The sequence below is a fragment of the Letharia lupina genome (genome assembly GCF_014066315.1).
Source record: "Letharia lupina isolate WasteWater1 chromosome Unknown contig_27, whole genome shotgun sequence".
In the NCBI taxonomy this organism is placed as follows: Eukaryota; Fungi; Ascomycota; class Lecanoromycetes; order Lecanorales; family Parmeliaceae; genus Letharia; species Letharia lupina.
The window spans coordinates 91349-113130 of record NW_023502996.1 but is presented as its reverse complement, the minus strand read 5'-3'; the positions used below and the strand labels follow the sequence as shown (position 1 = coordinate 113130).

Here is a 21782-nt window from a genome sequence, read left to right as displayed (position 1 = left end):
CCCTTCCTACGCTGACCTGCTGCTGGTAGCAAACATGACTGGGCATTATTCAATAGCTTTGAGAAGATCTTCCGAGAGCTGAGGACCCGGGAATTGCGTGCGCCTGGATCAGGCTTTGATCTTCGCCATACATACGCACTAGATGCGCATCATGACAGTTCATTTCATTCTATAGTACTCATATGCCGCAGCTGACTCGGTACTTATTTCATGTCCTTGGCTGGCTTTTCTCCTTCCCAGTGCAACCATTACGAAGGACTGTCATACCAACAAATACCTCCGGTATTCCAGATGAGTGTAACATCATATCCTTTCGTATCGGGCACAGTCTATATAACCACAGCCACATTATCAGCGTTGTCTGGACCCCATCGTTCTCTTCGAGCAAACGGGCTGGCGGAAATTAATCGTTGACGCCTCAAGTGCTGATGAATTTGAAACATCTCTCAAGTAAGACCAGGCCTCGTGGCCGGCTGTCTTCGTATACCAGATCAGCGAGATTGGTCCTAACCATCGGGCTAAGTAGGATTTCTCTTTCAATGCTTCTTGTTGTATGGGGCGAAGTACTCCCTTGGGCTGTTGGCAATCTCTGCACGTGTAAGCATGGACGGACATAAATATCCTGATGGGACGTACGTACTTGCTCCATTATCAAGTATCATTCCTTACCTCTTAGTGCCTTTGAACAACTCTTCTCATAGCGTCTATTCTTTCTCTTCCCACAACACACTGTTTGAAGGACCACCCACGCTCTCTACACACCCATTCATTCTACAACATGCTGCGCTTCATAGCAGCACCATCAAGCCTAATACTCCTGGCAGTTCTCCCCTACGCCAATGCTCTACCCACCTTGACTCCAGGAGTGCCAATTGAGGGAGGCGCCAATGGTGGTGTGGTCGACACATCTTTCGAGAACATTCAATGCTCCAGTAGCATCACAGGAACATCATCAAGCCAACAGGATCGCTGGACGGCTGCCCAAGGAGACATCGCTTCGTCGACACTGGGCCGCGAGTTCACATTCAACCTTGCGGTACGAACGCAGGCACAGGGTCGTTACGACAACTTTGCATCTATCTTCTTCAGTGGTCCAGCAGGAGCAAACTTGAATTGCGGCATTGAGGACAGCGACTGTGGGACTGGGCCTCCTATTGTGTCGGGCGGCTGCCCAGGCATGTACGCAGCTGGCTGGGAAATCTTGACCTCTTTTACTTCGCTTGATCACGTGAGTAGCCATGCCCCCGCGTCAACGACCACATCATCTAACCTGTGGTTGCCAGGTTATGAACAATCTCGCAACGTCTTTCGGGACGGCTCTCAATGCACTCAACATCGCTCAAGCTACAAGCGATTTCTTCCCTAGCCAGGCTTCGGTTTTCGCTGATCAAGAGATCGTGAGCGCCGTCGCCGGCATTTTAGGACTCATTGGGGGTCTAGTGGGGCTGGGCGAAGAAACAGCTCTCACTGGTGCCTTGATCAGTGGTATATCAGGAGGAGCATTAGGCTTTGCTGGGACAGCCCTCGGAGCTCCTCCGGCTACGCCCGGCAATTTGACCACTGCCTACAGCCAAATCCATGATACCACCCTCAAGGCGTACAACGATTTCGCCGAAGCCATCTTTACGAATGGATTTGTTGATAGCACAGATGTCACAATGAGCTCACTTATGGCGAATGGCGCACTTTTGGTCGAGCCTGACTTCAATGCTCAAATTGTGACGGTGGAGTTCCAGAAGTCTGTTTATGCACAGCTTGCCGTTGCCGCTTGGGCACAAACGACGGGATTGACTCCATTCATCACGTATGTTCTTTCTCGGAATCCTATGATCAACCATCGACTGACCTGTCCTGCAGCTGGGACGACGCGGATTGCGATAGTGTCGCCGCGCTCTACATGAAGCAACCGACCAACGTGCCAGGCGCTGTGGTATCTGCAGACTTCAGCCAAGTCAACGCCACCATCAGCGGCCGCTGCTACTACCTTCTTGGAGCCCAGACGATAGATGGATGCAGCGGTCCCACGGACAAACGCAGTCTGGACAAACGAGTCTTGGTGCCAGGTGGAACCCAAAACCCTCAACCGGACAGTGGTACCCCCGGCTCCGGTGGCTCCAGATCCTCTTGCTGGAACATCGATGTCCTACCCGGCGGCACCAATGATGTGCTCGACGGTACCGCATACAATGGCCTCCTCGTCGCGGATTTCTTAACGGGCGCAGTGGCGGGATGGACGGCCAACGGTGACACCAACGGATATCCTCCCATTTCGCCAAGCACGACGAGTTACCCACAGAGTATACAGGATGCGGGGTTCATAACGCAGATTCCGGTCTGCGATTATCGGCCAATCAATGGACAAGCGAGCAAGGCTGCGGGGAAGAACTGTCCAGATCTGACAGCTACAGCATCGTGAATTGAATTATTCTACTTGTAACGTCTTGGCTTGCATTTGTGGACTCGTTGTTTGGGTGGATGACCGGTGCAAATGAATACTTATCGCGCATCTATGTTCCTTGATTGACATGATTAGTTTTGAGTAGTCAAGATTTACCACTGATATTTTGTACACCTCGTTTCTAGCTTACTTTACTCTGGCCATACTGTAGCTCCATTCCCACCTCACAGCGAGCCATCAAAGACTAGACCCAGAGCGTCAAGGCTTATTGATGACGAAGCAAGCCGATCTTCTCTCCACCAATCGGACCACGGGAGGAGGAGGACCCTGGCAGATCATTGCTCGAGGTCTCCCTCACATGAATCATTGACTGTCACGTATTTTGCTATTATACATCTTATACATCTTATACATCTCTCATTTACAACATCACTTGTATATAGCGAGCCGAGTTACTTCTATAACCTTCTTTATCTAATATACCTAATCCACAAACATGGCGAAGCAGTCAGGCAAATCCTTCCGCTCGTACGTCCAGGCCTTCTCTAAGTTCTCTTTAACCCCAAGCGTTGCGCCTTCGACCTATCTTGCAACTATCCACATCCCCTGTAAACACGTCTTCAAGTTCCCTTCTCAGCGGGCAGTAATACTGATGCCCATTTCTCGCTCCTCTCCAGCTTCCTCGGCGTCGAACCTTCAAAGCCCACCACCAAAGACAGCGTCCTCGTGATCGTCGATGCCCAAAACGAATATGATCACGGCCTCCTCGCCATCTCGGATGTCAAATCATCTCGTGCGATCATCGGCGATGTGCTGAAGAAATACCGAGATGCGAATGGCGATGTGGTGAGCTTTCGAGCTATCTTTGTCTTCCCTCCTCCCAATGAAAACCCTTCCTCTTTTCCCAAATGCCAAACAGCCATATCTGAACATGTTTCAGGTACACGTCCGACACAGCACACCCGACGGCGCTCCTCTGTTCACCCCGAAAACCGAACTGGCCGAAGAATTCGAAGAATTGACCCAGGGCGCCGGTGCCTCGGAGAAAGTAGTCCACAAGCAGCATCCCAGCTCCTTCACCGGCACAGATCTGCACGAGCATCTGGACAAGTTGGGCAAGAAGAAGATCGTCCTGGCTGGTATCATCTCCTCATAGCTACCTATTCCACTCCCCTTCACACCAGAGCTGACGGGTGCGATCAGGATACATGGTGCGCCACTTTTTCCCCCTACTTTGACGGATCCTCCCGTCCTGTTGGTTCTCTGACATCCATTCACCCATCGCAGGCCCACGTCTGCATCTCCAACACCTCGCGCGCGGGCGCGGAGCTCGGCTACGACGTCTCGGTCCTCGCCGACGGCATCGGCGATCGCGACATCCCGGGTGCTTCGGCGAAGCAATTGGTCGATGTGAGCTACATCTCTCCTCTCCTCTCCTCTCATCTTCTCCGGTATTCCTTGCTTGTGCTGGGGCCGTGCTTATAATCAACGATTATCATAGACTACGCTGGCGGAACTGGGGGATGTTTCGGCTACTGTCATCCACAGCGAGGACTTGTGAGCCTGACGGAGGGCCATGTGTTATTGACCCTGCTTGCCTTGGTCATTGGAAGCATATGCGCTGTGTCAATTGGAGGAATTTTCATTCCAAAGTCCGAATATCTATCGAAATCTGTAGCAAGTAATCAACCACTTGATCTATCGCTGTCACCGAGGAATGTACACCGGGACCCCGACATCTGGGTCTTTTCCCTCCAAAAGCCCGCCTCCGTACAACCTACCCCCTTCGCCTGTTTTCGCCCACGATGCAGTAAACCACGGTGTGATGTCAGGGCACCCAGCAACCAACACCCCACCTCCCCCCCTTCCCCCAGCTACATCCGCAGCACAATCACTCATAAACCCAACCCCTTCATAACCGACCGGCCCCGTACCTCCAACCCACCCCTCTCCTCCCTCAGTCCGTGGCCCGAATACGCTTGCTTGCTTGCGAAGTCAACAGGCACGTAGCAACATTTCTCAAATCCATCAAGACAGACACCCTCGTTAGTGTGGGATGTGCTATGTGCCTGGCACGCTGACTAACTTCTGCAGAGGATCCGTCATGGATCCTGCATTGCTGGAGAGGAATGGATGGGTTGGCGAGGTGGTAAGGGTCGTGCTGATGTGGGTATTGTGATGGCGGGTTGCGGGGTTGACACGTGTGATTGGTCGATGGGTGTTTAGAGTGTTGACGTTTTTGATATTGGGAAGAGATGGGGGGTTGTGCAGACATGCGTCGTTTAGGGAAGAGCGGGGAAGTGTGTAGACATGTATTTTTTGGGGAAGAGTGCGGATATATGTATACATGCATTTTTTAGGGAAGAGTGGATTACAGTTATTTTACTTGAGCGTTGATCGTTTTTGGATATGAGAGTCTTGTTCACAAGACGGTCTTCCCCAACGTGAGACTCTTCCCCAACAGGAGAACGTTCCCCCAATAGGAGAATGTTCCCCGACACGGAACTCTTTTCTAATATGAGACTCTTCCCCAACATGAGACTCTTCCCCAACATAGAAATCTTCCCCAACATGAGGATCCTACCACAAAAGATGAAGCGCAAAAAATACATCATAACAAAGACATTAAATATCACTCACAATCCCATAAGCTGCTCTAAAACGCCCAATGAAACCCCACCCCCTTTCTCATTTTTGCCATCTCAAAACCCATCGCCGATGACAATATTGATATATAATGAAGATATATGTAGATATTTATGCGTAATACCTTAATCAATGATGAAATTCTCCCCCTTTCTACCTGATGTAAATCCCGTTGCTGATACCGATATATTGTATATAATTTAAGTAGACGAAAATATATATACGTATTACCTCAATGATTAAATTATAAGATTATAACGATTTCACTTAGATATAAGCATCTAAGCTAAGATTAAAACGATATTACTTAAGTATAAGAATTTAATCTAAGAGAGAGTTATCTATATTAATAAATAGAAAAGAGAAAGAATTTATAAATAATAAATGTAATAAGAGATTATAAGAATCTAAGCTAAGATTAAAACGATTTTACTTAAGTATAAGAATTTAATCTAAGAGAGAGTTTACTAGTAAGTAGATATGAAAAAGAATAGATATATAATAAATAAAGTAAGAAGTATAAGCATCTAAGTTGAGATTAAAACGATTTCACTTAAATATAAGAATTTAATTTAAGAGAGAGTCTATTAGTAAATAAATACGAAAAAGAATAAATATATAACAAACGAAGTAAGAGGTATAAGGATCTAAGCTGAGATTAAAACGATTTCACTTAGGTATAAGGATCTAAGCTGAGATCGAAACGATTTCACTCAAGTATAAGGATCTGACCTGAGAGAGAGTCTGCTAGTAAGTAGATATGGAAAAGAATATATACATAATAAACGAAGTAAGAGGTATAAGAATCTGAGCTGAGATCGAAACGATTTCACTTAAGTATAAACATTTAATCTGAGAGAGAGTCTGCTAGCAAGTAGATACGGAAAAGAATAGATATATAACAAACGAAGTAAGAGGTATAAGGATCTGAGCTGAGATCAAAACGATTTCACTCAAGATAAGAATCTAAGCTAAGATAAAACGATTTTACTTAAATATAAGGATCTAACTTAAGAGAGAGCTATCTACATTAGTAAGTAGATATGGAAAAGAATAGACACATAATAAACGAAGTAAGAGGTATAAGGATCTGAGCTGAGATTAAAACGATTTCACTCAAGTATAAAGATCTGATCTGAGAGAGAGATTACTTGCAAGTAGATACGGAAAAGAATAGATATATAATAAACGAAGTAAGAGGTATAAGGATCTGAGCTGAGATCAAAACGATTTCACTTAAGCATAAGGATCTGACCTGAGAGAGAGTCTGCTAGCAAGTAGACACGGAAAAGAATGGACATATAATAAACGAAGTAAGTATTACTCACGGTCTAATAGGCTGCTACATACTCTAACGACTAAGGAAATCCTCCCTTCATTTTTTGGCCACTTCAGACCCCATCGCCTACACCAATGAAGAACGAAAGAAAAAAAGAAAGAATGCATGCAGGCGAAAATGCAAATCAACCATCGCACTCTATGCACCAACCATGCCCACCATGCCACATTTATCTTGTCCTGCCCACCATGCCACACCAATCCTGTCCTGCTCGCCATGCCACACCAATCCTGTCCTGCTCGCCATACCACATGACCCAACCGACCCATTCACAAATCCTTGGCCGCGAACCCAAGCTGAGGGCCTCCAGACGCGTCATCGAAGACGACGAACTGCGACTTGAGGAAGACATCACCGAAGATGGACTGCCCGATGCCGTCGTTGCTCTGGAGCCCGCCGAAGCAGCTCCCGCTCTCGGAGGCGGGGGCGTAGTTGAGGTAGCTACCCGGGACCACGGCCGCGTAGCCTTCGATCTGGAGCGTGAGGTCGGGGAGGGCGGCGGAGCAGGCGAAGATGTACCCGCCGTCCGTCTGGCTGTTGGAGGATCCGGAGACCTGCGCGTAGTAGGCGGAGACGAGGTCGTCGGGGAGGAGGAGGAGGGACGTTCCCGTGTCGGCGATGGCGGGGATGCTTTCGCTGACGGCGGATCCGGAGCCGACGGCGTACCCGCTGGAGGTGAAGCCCCAGAACCCCTGGGAGTTGTCCACGGCGGTGTAGGTGATGTCGCCCGTGTACTCGCTGGAGTCGACGTAGCCGAAGTTGTAGCTACCGGGCTCGCCCTTCTTCAGGTTGGCGGTGAAGAGCGGGGATTCGAGGCTGGACTCGGAGTTGGCGAAGAAGGTCTGTTGCTGGTTGGGGGTGACGGTGTTGATGGAGCTGAAGGCGAGGCCGAGGAGGCCATCGCTCTGGTCTTGAGCGAACTCCGAGCTGATGGTCTCGGCCAATTCGACGGCCTGGCCGGTGACGGTGGTACCGCCGATGTTGACGACGTCAGTGTAGACGTTGCCGCTGGCTGAGCTGCCGTCTCCGTAACTAATACTCCACGTCTCGCCGGTGTCGACTTTGGAGGTTTTGGAGCTGGCGGGATTGTAAATGTTGTGGCCGGTCTGCTCGTTTGCGGGCAGCTCGGATGAGAAGACCCATCTACCGTCTATTAGCAAAGATGGCAAGCGCAAGACGACATCGAACATACAGATCAGACGATCCAGTGTCAAAGTCCAAGTTCAAAGTCTGACCGCCAACAGTGACAGACTCGAGATAAGCCTGATCGTATTGCTCCGGGCTGGCAACCACCGTTCCATCGTTGGTTCCCGCAGCCTTAGAAGCGGCCGCGTTGACTTTGGCTGGTGCATTCGCTCCAATCCTAGCATATTTCCCGTAGACGCGCGCCAGGGCAATAGGACCGGCTATCTTCTTGCCTTGGAGCTTCGGTGGACCCTGAGGGACGGTGAATTTGGCGGCGCCTGTCACATTGCTTGAACGCTTGGAGACCAATGGATAAGGAGCAGCGGCTACAATTGACGCAAAGGCCGAAGCGGCGGTGACTTGTTGGAGAAGATGCATTCTGGTGATGGACGAGGACAGTACTGGAAGTGCAGATCAAGAGTCTGTGATGCTTGCGATAGAAGATGGGCGAGTGAATGATACTGTTGCTGTGCTTTTCCAGAGGGGACTGATGGCCCCTTTATAGGCGTTTGGGTGTCCATCACGGCGATGTTCCCCCTACTGTTCGATGAGCGCATTGCGTCCTTGGTACTCACAGGCTGCCAATCGAAGGCGTGTTCGGAGTAGAGAGACACTGCACCGGCTGAATGATGTGCATAGGGGAAGGAGAGTCGGAGCAAGGTTCGGGGAACGGTGGACCAACTTGGGCTCAACCACAGGTTGCAAGGTAAATTGGGTTGCCGTTGTCAAAGACAGTCCGATTGATGCTGAAATCCAATGAGAGGATCCTATCACTTTCAAAATGGGAGACCCTATCGTCGATCCAGCGAAATTTCAATATTTCCAAAATCCCCATGGAATAACACATCCAGTGGGGGGCAAGAGGCTGAAGTTGGAAGGTGGCGGGAGGTGCGTTGTAATTGCTTTGTTCTTCTCATTGGCACAGGCTCTGCAGTAGAACCAAAGGCTATCAAAGATTCAGGGATCCAGGGGGCTCTTGCGGCCGGAAGCTTGAATCAAGGCTTGTGAGTGGATGCTATAAAGGGACTACTCAACGAGGAAATAAGGGAGCAGATCTTGAGATAAAAGGGAAGGCCAGCTATCTCGGTACGCTCCGCGCCTTCCCTTCGTCCACACCCTGTATCTTGTCACCTTCCCCATTGGGCAAGCGCGCTTTCACATGGGCGGTGCGCAAGCAGGATATCTCTGGCGAATCGGAACTTTAGCCGGAGTTATGTACTTGCCTCGGTATATATAGATGTACGGTACTCTACCCAACAAGGGGTGGCCCGCGGAAAATAACTTTGCCGCCGGGAGATTCATATGCAGAGCATACCTCCGATTTCGGGTACCTGCAGAAGGGGCAGGTAAGCCTTTGTCTCCCTTGCGATGCTATCGATCACCTCGGTATACCGGTATCAGTATCGCTGCACAGACACGGAGTAGTCATTGATCCCCACCTCGGAGCAACGCCCCCACAGACAGCAGATCAGTAGATGATTGGGACGGCATACCGACTCAGCAAAGCAGAGAACTCAGAGGCGCAGCAAGGCCGCCACTCGGTCACAAGAATCCCACGTCCTGCATCCTGCATCCTTCATCCTCGCTGAGTGCTCCGCGTTGTTGTTTTCTTTCGATGCTTGATCAAATGCGGTGATGGCCGACATTTGATTAACATTAGCAGAACCAACATTCGTAGGTAGATTGGCAGGTCACGCGAGGAAAATAGAAAATAGCTGAATGTTTTCGCAATGCTTTGGAAATCAGTCTCACGTAGATGGCAAAGTGATCTGAGTGCTGGGAAACACGACCTCTCAACTATCCCGCAGCGTGTGCCTTTGATCTGTCATGATTCATTCCGACTTGGTACCTCCACCAAACGCCGATGACTTCTGAATTGTTCATCCTAGACCCTTGCGCTCGCAGCTTCACCTTTCTGGTCTCGTAGTCCAGAAAGAGCATTACAACACCTTAAAACTTCAGCGGTTGGTTCAGATCCACCTGCGAGCCAACGGAGAGTTGGGGTATCTGTTTGTATTTCCCCAACAATAATTGCCTCGTATTTTGCAAAACCTGGATGACCAGGTTAGTATCCACTCAGACCTATACCACAACGATGCACATACCTCAACATAACTCTGGCCCGGCCTCGAGTAAAGCGTCTCCAACAACGCCCAACTCATAGCTCCCACATGGCTTCCCGCAATATTTGCATCTGCACTCGTCTGATCGTCTCTACATCCACTGAACATGAACACACTCCTTCCCTCATGCGCCCAATCCTCCTGGAAATGCTCTTCCCCCAATCCCTCCTCCTGATGTTCACCCCTATGCTTCAGCCCCGAGAAGAAAGATTGTGCACCGGCGAACAAAGCTTTCGCGTCGTTGATTTTACTAGCCGAGAAGCCACCCTGTAAGAGACCTTGGGCGTGAGCCAACAGGCTGATGCCTTCCTTGACGCTGTCGACTAGGGTGACGTTGCCGTCGGAGTCTGTGCGGTAGACGAAGGGAAGTTCGATGGCGGAGCCTGAGTGGCAGCAATCAAATACTACGAAAAGACTGCTGGTGGGATGAAGCTTCGACACAAGATGTCGGTGTAGGGTATCACTGTCCAATTGCCCTTTCGTCTGATAGTCGACAGGGACAATCGTATCATCGTATCCGCTTTCTCGGTCACCATCGGGATCTTTGACCTGACCACCGTGGCCAGAGTAATGTAGGAAGCATTGTGTATTTGGCTCACTGACGAGCCAGTCCATTGCGGCCAGGATGTTGTGGCCCGAGGCGTAGAAGGGGCCCTGGCGGTCGTCGGTGAGGATGACCATACTGCGCTCATCGGTGGGGTAGCCGCGGGAGATGAGGAATTGAGACTATGAAGGTCTCAGCATATCATGGTTGGGGGGTGCGTGGTGGTCCGAAGTACCATGTTGCGGACATCTTGCCGGCAGCCTCGAAGGGCGCTTTGCTGGCCCTCGTAGTTGATGCCGATGAGGAGGGATTTTCGGTGGGTGGTACGAGGACCATAACTGTTCTGGTAGCCTTGGGCATTGTATTGTGACATCTTGCTCAATGCTCTTGTTGTTGCGAAATGTGGAAGAGTGTCTAGGTAGGATAATGATCAGCTCACAGCCCTCTGCCTCTTTGGTTATAGCGCCACCAGATTGCTAGCGTGGGTCTGTAGGGCTGATCAAAGCATCACCATGGCAGACAATGTAAGGTAAAGGTCACCAGAATGCCAAGACTTGCTAGGGCTACAGCCACAGCAACCAAATTCTGTGTCCTAATTATAAAGGTAGAATGCCGTTGAAATCGAGCTTATGGTAGTACTAGAAAGGGTGCTGGAAAGAAAAGTAGACGCAAAAAGCATCGTTTTCAACAGCAGTTGGTGTAGCCTTGGCAAATCTTGGCATTCCGGTGACTTTTGTCGCCCACTGCTGGAGCCATGTTGAACTTTCCAAGACGCATTATTCTCGGATGCTAGATGCTTGCGCTGTATATCTTTATTATATATTTACAATATCATGTGCCTCAGGACAGAGATGGTTTTAGTCTGTGAGAAAAAGACTGCATGAGCCTTGAAGTAGGATGAATTTTGAGCCAAGGGCAAGGAAGTTGTCACATCATAGCGAATATCTTGCGGTTGGATGCAAGCATGTTCTTTTGAATCTATTTCTGCCTTGATCGCTCACTGAAACTGTTTCGCGCGTCTTATCTACCTTAAAAGAAACTACTCAGGGTCTCCTTCTCGAATGTTCGCCTGGCATTCAACATGCAGTCAGCTCGGTCATCCTGCATGAATCCTTCCACAGAACAGCCCTACATCAACTCCAACATGTCGATAGTACGGAGGAGGGTAAGCATCGCTTTGCAAAGCGAGATCATCTTCTAGTCTCTGTCATCTACTAAACATGGCATCCAACACCTTTGACATCGACGCCCTGCTCAAGATCTACGGCGCCAGCCCCGACTACCGTCCCCAATTCGAACACCGTGTTAACATAGTCAAGTCATGGAACATCCTTCCCGGCTCTCGTGTCCTTGAAATCGGTCCAGGCCAAGGCGACTGCACCATCGTACTCGCAACAGCAGTGGGTGAGAGCGGACACGTCGACGCTGTGGATCCTGCTCCTTTGAGCTACGGTACGCCCATCTTTCCAAGTCTCGCACGTGAATTGCTTTATCTTCTTCTTGTTCTTGTTCTTCTTCTTCTTCTTCTCCTCCTCCTCCTCCTCCTTCTTCCTCAACTTCTTCAACAGCATCTCACCTTCCCGCTCAGGCTCCCCCATCACAATCGGCCAATCCCAAGCCCAGCTCTCCGCCTCCCACCTCGGTCCCCGCATCAGCTGGATCGAAGACTCCCCGGACCACCACCTCTCCACCAACCAAACCCCTTACACCCACGTCATCCTCTTCCACTCCCTCTGGTACTTCTCCTCCCCCTCCACCTTCCCCTCCCTCCTGCGCCTCCTCCCCGCCCACACGACCCCAGCCGCGAGCCTCTGCGTCGCCGAATACGCCCTCCGCGCCCCGTCGCTAGCCTCGGTCCCGCACGTGCTCGCGGCTCTCACTTCGAGCAGGCTTCAGGCCGAAAGGGGGAGCGAGGAGAGGAATGTGAGGAATATCAGCGGCCCGGAGTGGATCAAGGATATTGCGCGAGGGGAGGGCTGGGCTGTCAAGGATGAGAAGGTGGTGGTGCCGCCGAAGGGGCTGCAGGATGGGAGGTGGGAGGTTTTGGGCATACTGAGTCAAGGGTTCGAGAGGGAAGTGCAGGAGGTGGTGAAGCGGCATGAAGGTCTGGGAGGGGTTTTGACGGGTATGAAAGAGGCTGTGGTGGGAGCTTTGGAGGCGGTGGAGGGCGGGGTCAAGGGCGTGGAGACGATGAGCGTTTGGGTCGGGAAACTGGATAAGGGACAGGGGTTGTAGGGTGTTGAATGAGTGTTTGCCCGTGGAAAAGTTTTACCCTTCTTGCATTTCCAGGCCGTCTGGCGACTCTTTGCATGTCACTTCTTTGCTATGCTTACATCCGTTCGCTTTTGTACAATGGCCGTCCTACTGCTACTAAAGAAAACGGCTACTGAAAGACTTTCAGACCTGTCATTCCTTCATCCTCACTACATCATTCGTTGCGATGTCTGGCACTTCGCCACATCACCTCCCCGCTGCGCTTGCACCCACTCACACTGTATGCTAGCCGCGCCGTCATGAGCCAACAGAGTCGCATTCACACCCGCCGGCAACGCATTCAACCCAGTCGCATTCCCCACCCCATCTCTCCTCTCCATCCTCCCACCCCCATCCATGCCCCTCGGACTGTTGTCCAAAAGAGACACCGCGCGTGCCTTTCGCCTCGTCTTGCGTCGCTGGAACGGGTTGATGGATGTCATGGTTGGGGATATTGAGAAATAAGCCCGGTCCCCTTGGGACGGCCGGATGGGGTTCTGCACGCAGAAGTCCGCGAGGGTCTCATAGGCTGCGGTGAGCTGGGCCCGGGTTAGGGTCCACGGAGACGAGGGGGGATATGACTAGGGTGCAGGTGTCTAGAGCGCGGGGCACGGTAAGCTGGTGCGATGATGGACGAGTGGGAGAGCGGTGGAGGTGCGGTGTCTCAAAGCGATCGCCAGGGTTGCCGAGAGCTTGACTACTGTGCTGTGGTCTAGATACTTCCCGGAGATGATGTACTTACTCGAAGAAAAGAACTTCGTGGTCCCCGGATGCAGGACGACGTTCTGGCCTGCACTCCCCAAGCCCTGCCATTCCGACTGATCGCAATCAGCGACGGAAGGAGCCCCGAGACGCCTGTCACGCTCATAGATCGTGTCACTGATCTCGGAATCCGTACCCACGTCATCCCGAAAGGTCAGCGTACCACCTCGCTCCATATGTTGCGCACGACTGTCCAGGTCGAGTGCAATTGTAGCGAAATAGTTTACCAACCCTTCGTCCTGAAAAGATATACCACGCGTAGCTGCGAAGTTTGAGATGAGAGCGGCTGTCTTTGAATCCGTGTCGCCAGGTCTCACTCGCTTGCCTTGCACCGTGACGGATACGGTGATGAAGGCGCCATCGCGGGGGTCTTTTTTTTGCGCGGTGAGTAGGAACATCTCATATGACGGAATGAAATTTGAGAGGGTTCACGTACAAGCGGCTAAATCAGAACGTTTGAGTGGACTTCCAACCATGTTGGTCACTGAAGCCCAGCCATCAGTGACAAAACCACCGATGCCACCTCCTCCGACTACGCATTTGTCGATGATGTAGCCTGCCATGCCACGAATGTGGTTGGGTACGATGCGAAAGAAATTAGGTGCACTGAACTCTGGGGCTGCGGCTTCTACGGAGATGGTACACGTTCCTACGTCTTGAAGTCATTCCGCGGATGGCATCGTGGGGTTTGCTTGATGCAGTGTGCCAACCTTGTGTGAAGGACATGGGTACCGTGACCGCACCGCTTGCTTCCGAGCCTGGATACCCTCGCCGTAGGTAGTAAGGGACCGCGGTCATCCCTTCCTGCAGGTTCTCTTCTGAGCCCTGATAGCAATCCGGCGCTGCGATTTGAGAACCCATGACTCGAGTGAAGTCACACTCAGCCCAGTCCGGAGCCACGGGGCGGACGATGGCCAGTGGCAGCGTCTGATGACTGAGCATGATTAATGGCGAATGACTGCGACGGGGACTGGATACCCTGCAGAGGACTGTGAAAAGCTGCGGAGATTAAAGGTCCGACAGTGCCAGGAAGAGAGTCGTGCTGATGTTCGAGGAAATTTAACCGCTGAAGCGTCGGGAAGCCTTGGTCTTCGTGACGATGCGCCATGATATGCGTGAAGCGTCCACACTAGTGTCACGCTCAGACATTCGTTTGTGGCTTTTCCGAGATTTTTGAATCGATGAGGAAGCGTTGACTGATGGTGAGAAATGCATCTTTCATCTTGCTAATTCAACAGGTACTAGTACTCTTGACCCTTGTACTGCCTCACGTTGATATTATGTCTATACTTATACTCAATATATGGCACACGTTTGCAGAATTCCAGTTCCTCAGCACAATCTGAGGAGGCAAAAATGCAAGCACAGGCAGGATGAAGACAATGTTCACCAGTTGTTTTTTTTGACAGCAATGGCTCCTTATGTCGACTCCGCTATTCTCAATCTAGACGTGCCAAGCCGGACCTTCGGACAATTGACAGTCCGGGTGATATACTATTTAGCATTTCCATCCAGCACATCAAGTTGTTGACGTCGCTTCACATTCCAGTGAAACCTGCCTAACAACATGCCTCGCCCACCTATCTCCCTTGGTCGCATCTGCTTAACCGTCTCCGCCGTCGTCACATCCATCGGTACCTACGCTGCAGATTGGAGCGAAACTCACGTCCTGAACCCACGCTGGCCTCCTCATGCCAAGTTTCACAACGGCCAGAGCATGTCGCTCGGTCTTGCTTTAGGCATCTTGACCGTATATTATACCTGGCGCCCTACAGCTCAGCCCAAGGACTCGTTGAGAACCGCGGCTATCTTGGCTAGTCTGTACTATGTTACTGGGCTCAGTGGCATTCTCTATCCTGGGGCTCTGGGAGTTGATCCGGAGTTTGGCGAAGGCTTTCCTCAATTCTGGTTGTTCACGGCGTTCACTGGGCTGCCGTGGTTGGGGTATCTGCTTGAGTCGAGGAGGTTGAGGAGATAGACGCTGTGTGAATTCTGCCGTGAGACCGACCAATGCTTAGACAAACCTTTGTTCGCTGATCGGTCGCGGATATCTACAGGCATAGGCTACGTGATTTTGTAGCTGCGGGCTTGTAGCACGGGTTGCATCAGCTACACTGAGTCCTCGCTTCGTAGCACATATGTCTCACCCCCAAGTCGTCCCCTCCTTCTCCTCCTCCTCCTCCTCCTCCTCCTCCTCCTTCTCCTCCTCCTCCTCCTTCCCCTTCTCTTTCTCTTTCTTTTTCTTCTCCTCTTTTCTCCACGAACCCCCCAACTCCTCACTACGAGACTCATCAACTTACCCTCAAACCTCAGCGATCCTGACTGGCATTGACGTCCCATTCCCTGAACCAACTTCCTCAAGCAGGCCTGTACGATCAGGAGGACCCGGAGGCAATGTAAATCCGATGACAACGACTTTCCACCCAACCCCATGCCCAATTGGCGCGAATCCCCCGCAACCGCCATGATCCTGACAAACCTCCAGTATCTCAGTTGCCAAAGCTCTAGCCTGCTCAAACGAGAAGTCATCGATGGTATAAGAATCTCCCGAAGCAATCTGCACTGCGCAGGTACTCCGTATTTGGTGGATGGCGTATGGAGGCTTAGACGGTAGCTTTGGGTATCGGCCTTCCATGAAATCTTGGATGAGGCGATAGTTGGGAAATGTACGGAAGTGGTTGAGTGTAGGACGGCAGCCGTCGACGTCTGTGGTTTTGCGGCCTACGCCAGGCGCGAAACACTCGATGACGCCTACGGGTGGTGGTGGTAGCGGCGGAGCTGTCGTACTGTTTGTTGGTACCGAAATCTGATGGACGTCACCAGATACAGTCCGTGGATAGATCTTCTGCGCCTCTCCAAGATCCTGTGCTTGAGGGTACGCCGATACCGCTGAGCCCCAATTAAAGAGTATTGCAATCGTAACGAAGCTCTGGAGAGCCATGGCGCTTCAACAGGCCGGAAACACGGTTCACGGAAATGCAACAAAGCGACGAAGATAAACCATGGACGTCACAAAATACTCTTCAGTCAAGCCAAAGCTGTCGTCATCATAGACGAGTACGGTGAAAATGGGGCAAGTCAACGACAGCGATGGTTCGTTCGAACCTCCAAAAGTGGATGAAAGGGTACGAGTATCCCTCTTTGGGCGTGAGAGGATGAAGATGCTCAGATCACGCGTTCGTGGTGAGAGACTCTGCGCACATAGCCATGGCTCGCGAATCGCATGTCATAGAGGCGCCAACCGATTCGTCTTGCTTAAAGGTTTACATGCGCAGGCGCTTGAGGTCTTTTAGACTTTAGTACCCAGTCCGTAAGAATGACCGGCTTCGGTACCGTGGTTGCCAATCAGGACCCGAAATCACTATACCATGTCTGCAATCGACACATCGTACCCCGAGACAGCGACCTCAAGCGCCATATCCTATTCAAGGCTATCATCCAGCTATCGTTTACGGCCTATGTGCGGCGTACTGTTGATCCGGTGCAGCACCAGATCTGCTATTAAGATCGCCAATTACGTTCCTCACAGCTACCTCAATCCAAAGGTCCTTGGAGAATCCCCAGATAATTGAATTGCCAACGATCTTGATCTCCTCCGCAAGATCATGCGCAACCTTCCGTGAACGAACCACTTCCCACCACAACTTCGATATCTTTCGCGTGATGCAATCCCAACCAGTTTGCCTGGCGTTAGCAACACCAACTTACAACACCAACCAGAACGAAAAACGGCAAGTTGCCCGCGGCCAGCTTTAACCACGAATGCCCTTAAGCAGTGATGATGAGTCCGAACGCACGCTTGAAGTCATACCTATCAGACTCCACTCTGAACCCCAGCGGAAGACCCCAGCCCAATCGAACCCTATGCTATCACGGCCACGTTGTAGACAGTCCGACCACGCTACCCCCTGCTCCTCTCCGTGCGAGCATGCTTTCTTTCACCATCATCTCTTTATTCATTCATTCAATCCATCGACCGCGGTATGCATGTCCCGTGGCCCAAGGGTGCGAGTATGTATGTATGTACGTCAGCCGCGTGAAGAGATCGCGTAGATGCATGTGGTTGCTCCCTTCCTTCTTCCTCCCTTTCTTCCTTCCTGACTGATGCGTTGCGTGTGCTATTGGGGAAGTAAACATCGTTCAGATGGAAAGGGTGCATCGTGGCTAAAGGGGGACATGCATTCGCTTATTCACTCGCGCGCTTCGGTGTCTGTGTACGCGGGTGTGGAGGAGCGAGTTGTGGGGCTGTGGTGGTCGCTTGCTTGCTGTTGGGTTTAGTATGGGGCTGGTGTGGTGTTGTGTGATGTTCTGTTTTGCTGCTTGGTTGGTTGGTTGGTTGGTAGGTAGGTAGGTAGGAGAAAGAATGGGTGGTCAGGTTTGGGGAGCATGTTGGAAGGGAAATCGCTCGCTTGCATTGATGGATAAGTTGTCGCTCTCACTCATTGCTCTCGCTCGCTCGCTTGCTTGTTGGCTTTTGTGTGATGTAAGATACGTCACCCTGAAACTCATATATTCAATTCAATCCAAGTCAATCAAATATCCAGAAGATACATCTCCCGGCCCATGTCTACACATCTAACAGGATCTGCTATCCCAAATATCCTGCTCTCTCCCTCCCCCTCCCTCTCTCTTTCGCCTTCTTCTAGCTCGTGTTCAGTTCAGTAAAAAGCAAACAGGCAAACCAAGCTCGTGGTCCACGCATAGACGATGTTACTTACTCCGTCCGCTCGAAGGAGGTGGTGGTTGGAGCTTTGCGCCAGGCGGGAGAAACGACCTAGCATCGACCGCTCCCACCCTCTCTCTGAAACTCGCTCATCCACGCCTTACCCCTATCCATTCGCTCAGTCGTGCGTCTGGTGCCGCGGACCGGGGTCATTCATTTCTTGCGCTCGAGACGCTGACTCGAGGACCGTGAGTCGATGCAGCCCTCGTGGAAACCGGCGTCTTGGGTTAGTTCGTCTGGTTCCTTCGCCGGAGGCTTTTTGCGGGGCTCGACGGTGGCCGCAATGTGCGATGCGTTGGGCTCGGGATCCGACCGCTTTGAGAGCGCTTGCTTGTCGGAGTCGAATTCTTGGGGCTTTGCTTCTTCGGCGGGGTCTGCTTCTGCTTCCGCTTCCGGCGCTTTTGCTCCATGCGTCTGTTCCGGCGACTGAATTTCTGCGTCAGAGTCTGCGGGTTCGTTGTCCCGGTCGTCCAAGACGTCCGGCTCAAGCTCTTCGGTCTCCTCATATTCCTGCATCTCCGCCCCCTTTGCCTTCTCGAGTTCCTGCTCCAGCTCCTCAATGTATTCGATGGTCTTGCAAACGACATCCGAGTCGTCCCCAAGACACACCACTTCCTCCTCCAGCTCCAAGTGCGCAAACGTCAACGCTTCCTCGAAATTCCCTCGGTCCCGGAGATAATCCGCTGCGTCGCGGTACGGCGTCATCAGCTCCCCATGCAATCCTTCCTCTTTAATAAGCCCTATCAGTTGCAAGACCGGCGTTAGAGGGTCTTGCAGTCCGTAGACCAGCAGCGCCTCGTTCAGCATGGACTGAAACATGATGATCTGGTCGTTGAGAGCCTTCATGACGAGACGGCGCGACTCGCTCGCTTTTCCGGAGGCGGTTTCGGTCTGACATGCCGGGCAACCGCAGTAGAAATTGTAGATGCGGAGCTCGGATTGGCGCTGGTCTCGTGTGCAGAAGGCGCGTCCGTAGCAGATTGTCATCTCTTCCCCTTCTGGGATGTCGGTCATGCTGTGCAGGACTATCTCATCGCGCTTTTCGCTCCAGGAGTAGTAGATGTTGGGGAGGCAAGAGTGGTTGAATCGTGTCGCGGTTAAGAACATGGCGGCCGCGGACCCAATGTTGAAGCAATTGGCCTCGAAAATACACATGACGTCGATCATGTTAGTATTGTCCGAGCGATTGGGGCAGTGCAACTGCATATACTGTTGTCGTCTTGCAAAGGGCATGCGCTGAAATTCTTCGAGGACTGTTCGAGCATTGTATGGCTTGGTGACAACGAAGAATGGCTTATCGACTAGAACGCGTTCTCCTTTGACGACGTGTCGAGCAGCGAAAACACCCTGGCCTTTTCCCGGCGATTCTTTGATAATATAGGGGCCAATTGGGTCCGGAGACTGGTAGGGTTGCATCGATTCCCCGCCATCGATGAGCATGGCATCTGTGACGGCCGAGCCAGCTGCAGTCTCCTCCAATGGCAGCTGACAGTCATATCCTGCGGCGAGCCAGATGTTGACGATGGCGTCCATATCAAGCACTTCAGATTCTGGGAAATTGACAGATCCATCGTTCATGGCCTGGGGAGAAGCCGCTGAGGAAAGTATACCCCATAGGATTGCAGGTTCGGCAAATGGCCTTTCTGCAGTCTCGTTGGGTTGGGCGGTTTCTTGTTGTTCCTGATATGCCAGGCCCGTGGTTGCGGCATCCAGTGAGCCATTTTTAGCTTCATTTGCCTCGCCGCATTCAGAACCTCTCTCGCACTCTGAGATCAGGATACCCCAGAGAATGGCCGGGTTGAGAAGCATTTGACCTTCCTATAATCCCTCGGCTTTAGACGTGTTGAAAGCCATGGCAGGGTTTGACCTACCATGGCGCCAATCCTTCCCGCTGCTGCTTAGAGTAGATCTTCGGATGCGGTAATCTCTCCTAGAGCAAATCAATGCAGAAATGCAACAATCCAAGCCTTGCGAAAGTTCACAGTCTATAAGTCCAATGTTCTGGCTTGGGATTGCTGAACGGCGATGAAAATGCTGGCTGGATATAGATTTATGATAGCGATACCACACTGAGACAGATTGTGTCGGAGTATGACGGTCTGAGAGCTGTTGAAATGGGCAGGTTGTCTGTGGTCTTGTAGCTGCGGAAGCGGTGCTCACTGAGAACATAGAATTGGTCGACGGAGAAGTGATGACCGACTGAGAAGGTTGATGGAGAGAGTGAATACTCGAGAGTGCTCGTGAGGTCGACAAAGAGAAAAAGTGATCAGAGAGAAGGGTGTCGGAGAGGAGTAGTAAAAAGTAGTCAATTGCCCGATGGAGAAGAGAAGAAGATTGAGAGGTTGGCTGTAGTCCTTCAGGTCAAGTTTGTATCTGTTAGAGAAGCTTCAGGTGTTTCTTCCCAGCAGATATCTCACAGGCAAACCCGTCCATGGCAAGTGCAGATCCAAGCATGGACCTTCAATCGCAAAGCCTCGTAAGTACCATGTTCTTACTCTGGAGAGCGACGACATCATGGAGAGTGACGAAGCCTGCTAGGACGTTCATCACTTTCCAGAGGTTGAAGAGTCGTAGTCCCGAAGAAGATTAGCGGCGGTACTGGTACAGTGATTGAGGGGCAGATTCTGACCAACTGTGACTCTGTCTCAAAGCGACCTGTCTCGCTCTTCTGACGTACCGGTAGACGGAACGTCTCAACAGAGAATGTCATATACAGGATTCTAGTCGTTTTTAGAAATTTTGAACTTGGGCTAATTACTAATTCATACCCCGAAACTATGAATCCTTACCGAATCATACCCCTAATTACTGAATCATACCCCTAGGGGTATGATTCAGTAATTTGCCATTACTTGGGGTATGATTTGGTAATTTGCCATTCATGACAAAAATCGCAAAGGAGAAAATTCGCGACCTGGGCCATCCGACCATAGAAAAGAGGAAATATCTCCGACCGTATTTAATGGGTGACCTACCAGCTTAAATATCAGACGAAAGCCGAGTGGGTGTTAGCAGCAGCTCCCACGGGGTCCTGCGACGGCCCTACGGGGGCCCTATTTAGGTTTAAATAGGGGTCTGGCTGTCAAGCGCAGACACCCCCGGGACCAGGCTTTTTTTGCGCTTGACAGCCAGACACCCCTATTTAGACCTAAATAGGGCCCCCGTAGGGCCGTCGCAGGGCCCCCGTGGGGGCTGCTGCTAACAGTGGGCTAAATTTGGCCCCCCAGCCTGTCTACACCCAGTCTGTGACTCCTACACACAGTCTTCACTCCCAATAGTCTACACAGCAAGTTTGGTAAATTACCGAATCATACCCCAAGCAATTAATCCTTACCGAATCATACCCCAAATTTTGGTGTAGGGGTATGATTCAGTAATTAGGGGTATGATTCGGTAAGGATTCATAGTTTCGGGGTATGATTCGGTAATTAGCCCATTTAAACTTGCTGATAACTCAGTCGCAGATACAGTTCATTGGGTTCTTGACGAGTGGCCCGGCCCGTTGCTAAAGACTCTGAGTGGTCAGTGGCAGAGCTAAACATTCGTTTGAAAACCCTCACGCTTTGCGTACGATCCGTACAATCGGCAAAACAGATCTCGCATTCAGGCTAGGTCAGGGGTAGACCCTCTGCCAGGAGCCCCCGCTGGGTTTCTAGGGGTTTAGAATTCAGTATCAACTATATACAGCTATTGGCGATTGTCGTATAACACGGTTCATTCTTCAACGGTACAGCCCACTGGCCGAGAAGGCGATATTGGTCAATGGGCTGTATCATTGGCCAAAGGGGACTTCCTTGTGAGTGGGCTAC

General features: G+C 51.2%; 9 protein-coding genes across 9 annotated transcripts; 4 read left to right on the top strand and 5 right to left on the bottom strand.

Annotated features, from left to right (window-relative positions):
- Window positions 1-778: 778 nt before the first annotated feature.
- Window positions 779-2416, top strand: HO133_006820 (uncharacterized protein; the record flags this gene model as incomplete). Its single annotated transcript, XM_037297716.1, has 3 exons — window positions 779-1228; window positions 1284-1804; window positions 1858-2416. 3 exons carry the CDS (start codon window positions 779-781, stop codon window positions 2414-2416), a joined length of 1530 nt encoding a protein of 509 aa, XP_037146917.1.
- A 478-nt stretch (window positions 2417-2894) lies between these two features.
- On the top strand, window positions 2895-3959 carry HO133_006819 (uncharacterized protein; the record flags this gene model as incomplete). Its single annotated transcript, XM_037297715.1, has 5 exons — window positions 2895-2926; window positions 3076-3244; window positions 3339-3527; window positions 3686-3808; window positions 3900-3959. The coding sequence occupies 5 exons, from the start codon at window positions 2895-2897 to the stop codon at window positions 3957-3959; spliced, it is 573 nt and encodes a 190-aa protein (XP_037146916.1).
- A 2693-nt stretch (window positions 3960-6652) lies between these two features.
- HO133_006818 (uncharacterized protein) lies at window positions 6653-7946 on the bottom strand (the record flags this gene model as incomplete). Its single annotated transcript, XM_037297714.1, has 2 exons — window positions 6653-7526; window positions 7576-7946. 2 exons carry the CDS (start codon window positions 7944-7946, stop codon window positions 6653-6655), a joined length of 1245 nt encoding a protein of 414 aa, XP_037146915.1.
- A 1572-nt stretch (window positions 7947-9518) lies between these two features.
- HO133_006817 (uncharacterized protein) lies at window positions 9519-10608 on the bottom strand (the record flags this gene model as incomplete). Its single annotated transcript, XM_037297713.1, has 3 exons — window positions 9519-9620; window positions 9674-10417; window positions 10471-10608. The coding sequence occupies 3 exons, from the start codon at window positions 10606-10608 to the stop codon at window positions 9519-9521; spliced, it is 984 nt and encodes a 327-aa protein (XP_037146914.1).
- An 847-nt stretch (window positions 10609-11455) lies between these two features.
- HO133_006816 (uncharacterized protein) lies at window positions 11456-12470 on the top strand (the record flags this gene model as incomplete). Its single annotated transcript, XM_037297712.1, has 2 exons — window positions 11456-11687; window positions 11824-12470. The coding sequence occupies 2 exons, from the start codon at window positions 11456-11458 to the stop codon at window positions 12468-12470; spliced, it is 879 nt and encodes a 292-aa protein (XP_037146913.1).
- Window positions 12471-12658: 188 nt separating this feature from the next.
- On the bottom strand, window positions 12659-14192 carry HO133_006815 (uncharacterized protein; the record flags this gene model as incomplete). Its single annotated transcript, XM_037297711.1, has 4 exons — window positions 12659-13027; window positions 13124-13620; window positions 13687-13878; window positions 13904-14192. 4 exons carry the CDS (start codon window positions 14190-14192, stop codon window positions 12659-12661), a joined length of 1347 nt encoding a protein of 448 aa, XP_037146912.1.
- Window positions 14193-14817: 625 nt separating this feature from the next.
- On the top strand, window positions 14818-15228 carry HO133_006814 (uncharacterized protein; the record flags this gene model as incomplete). The annotated part of the gene is made up of 1 exon (XM_037297710.1): window positions 14818-15228. One exon carries the CDS (start codon window positions 14818-14820, stop codon window positions 15226-15228), a length of 411 nt encoding a protein of 136 aa, XP_037146911.1.
- A 324-nt stretch (window positions 15229-15552) lies between these two features.
- On the bottom strand, window positions 15553-16191 carry HO133_006813 (uncharacterized protein; the record flags this gene model as incomplete). The annotated part of the gene is made up of 1 exon (XM_037297709.1): window positions 15553-16191. One exon carries the CDS (start codon window positions 16189-16191, stop codon window positions 15553-15555), a length of 639 nt encoding a protein of 212 aa, XP_037146910.1.
- Window positions 16192-18126: 1935 nt separating this feature from the next.
- HO133_006812 (uncharacterized protein) lies at window positions 18127-19847 on the bottom strand (the record flags this gene model as incomplete). The annotated part of the gene is made up of 2 exons (XM_037297708.1): window positions 18127-19791; window positions 19845-19847. The coding sequence occupies 2 exons, from the start codon at window positions 19845-19847 to the stop codon at window positions 18127-18129; spliced, it is 1668 nt and encodes a 555-aa protein (XP_037146909.1).
- Between the last annotated feature and the right edge of the window lie 1935 nt (window positions 19848-21782).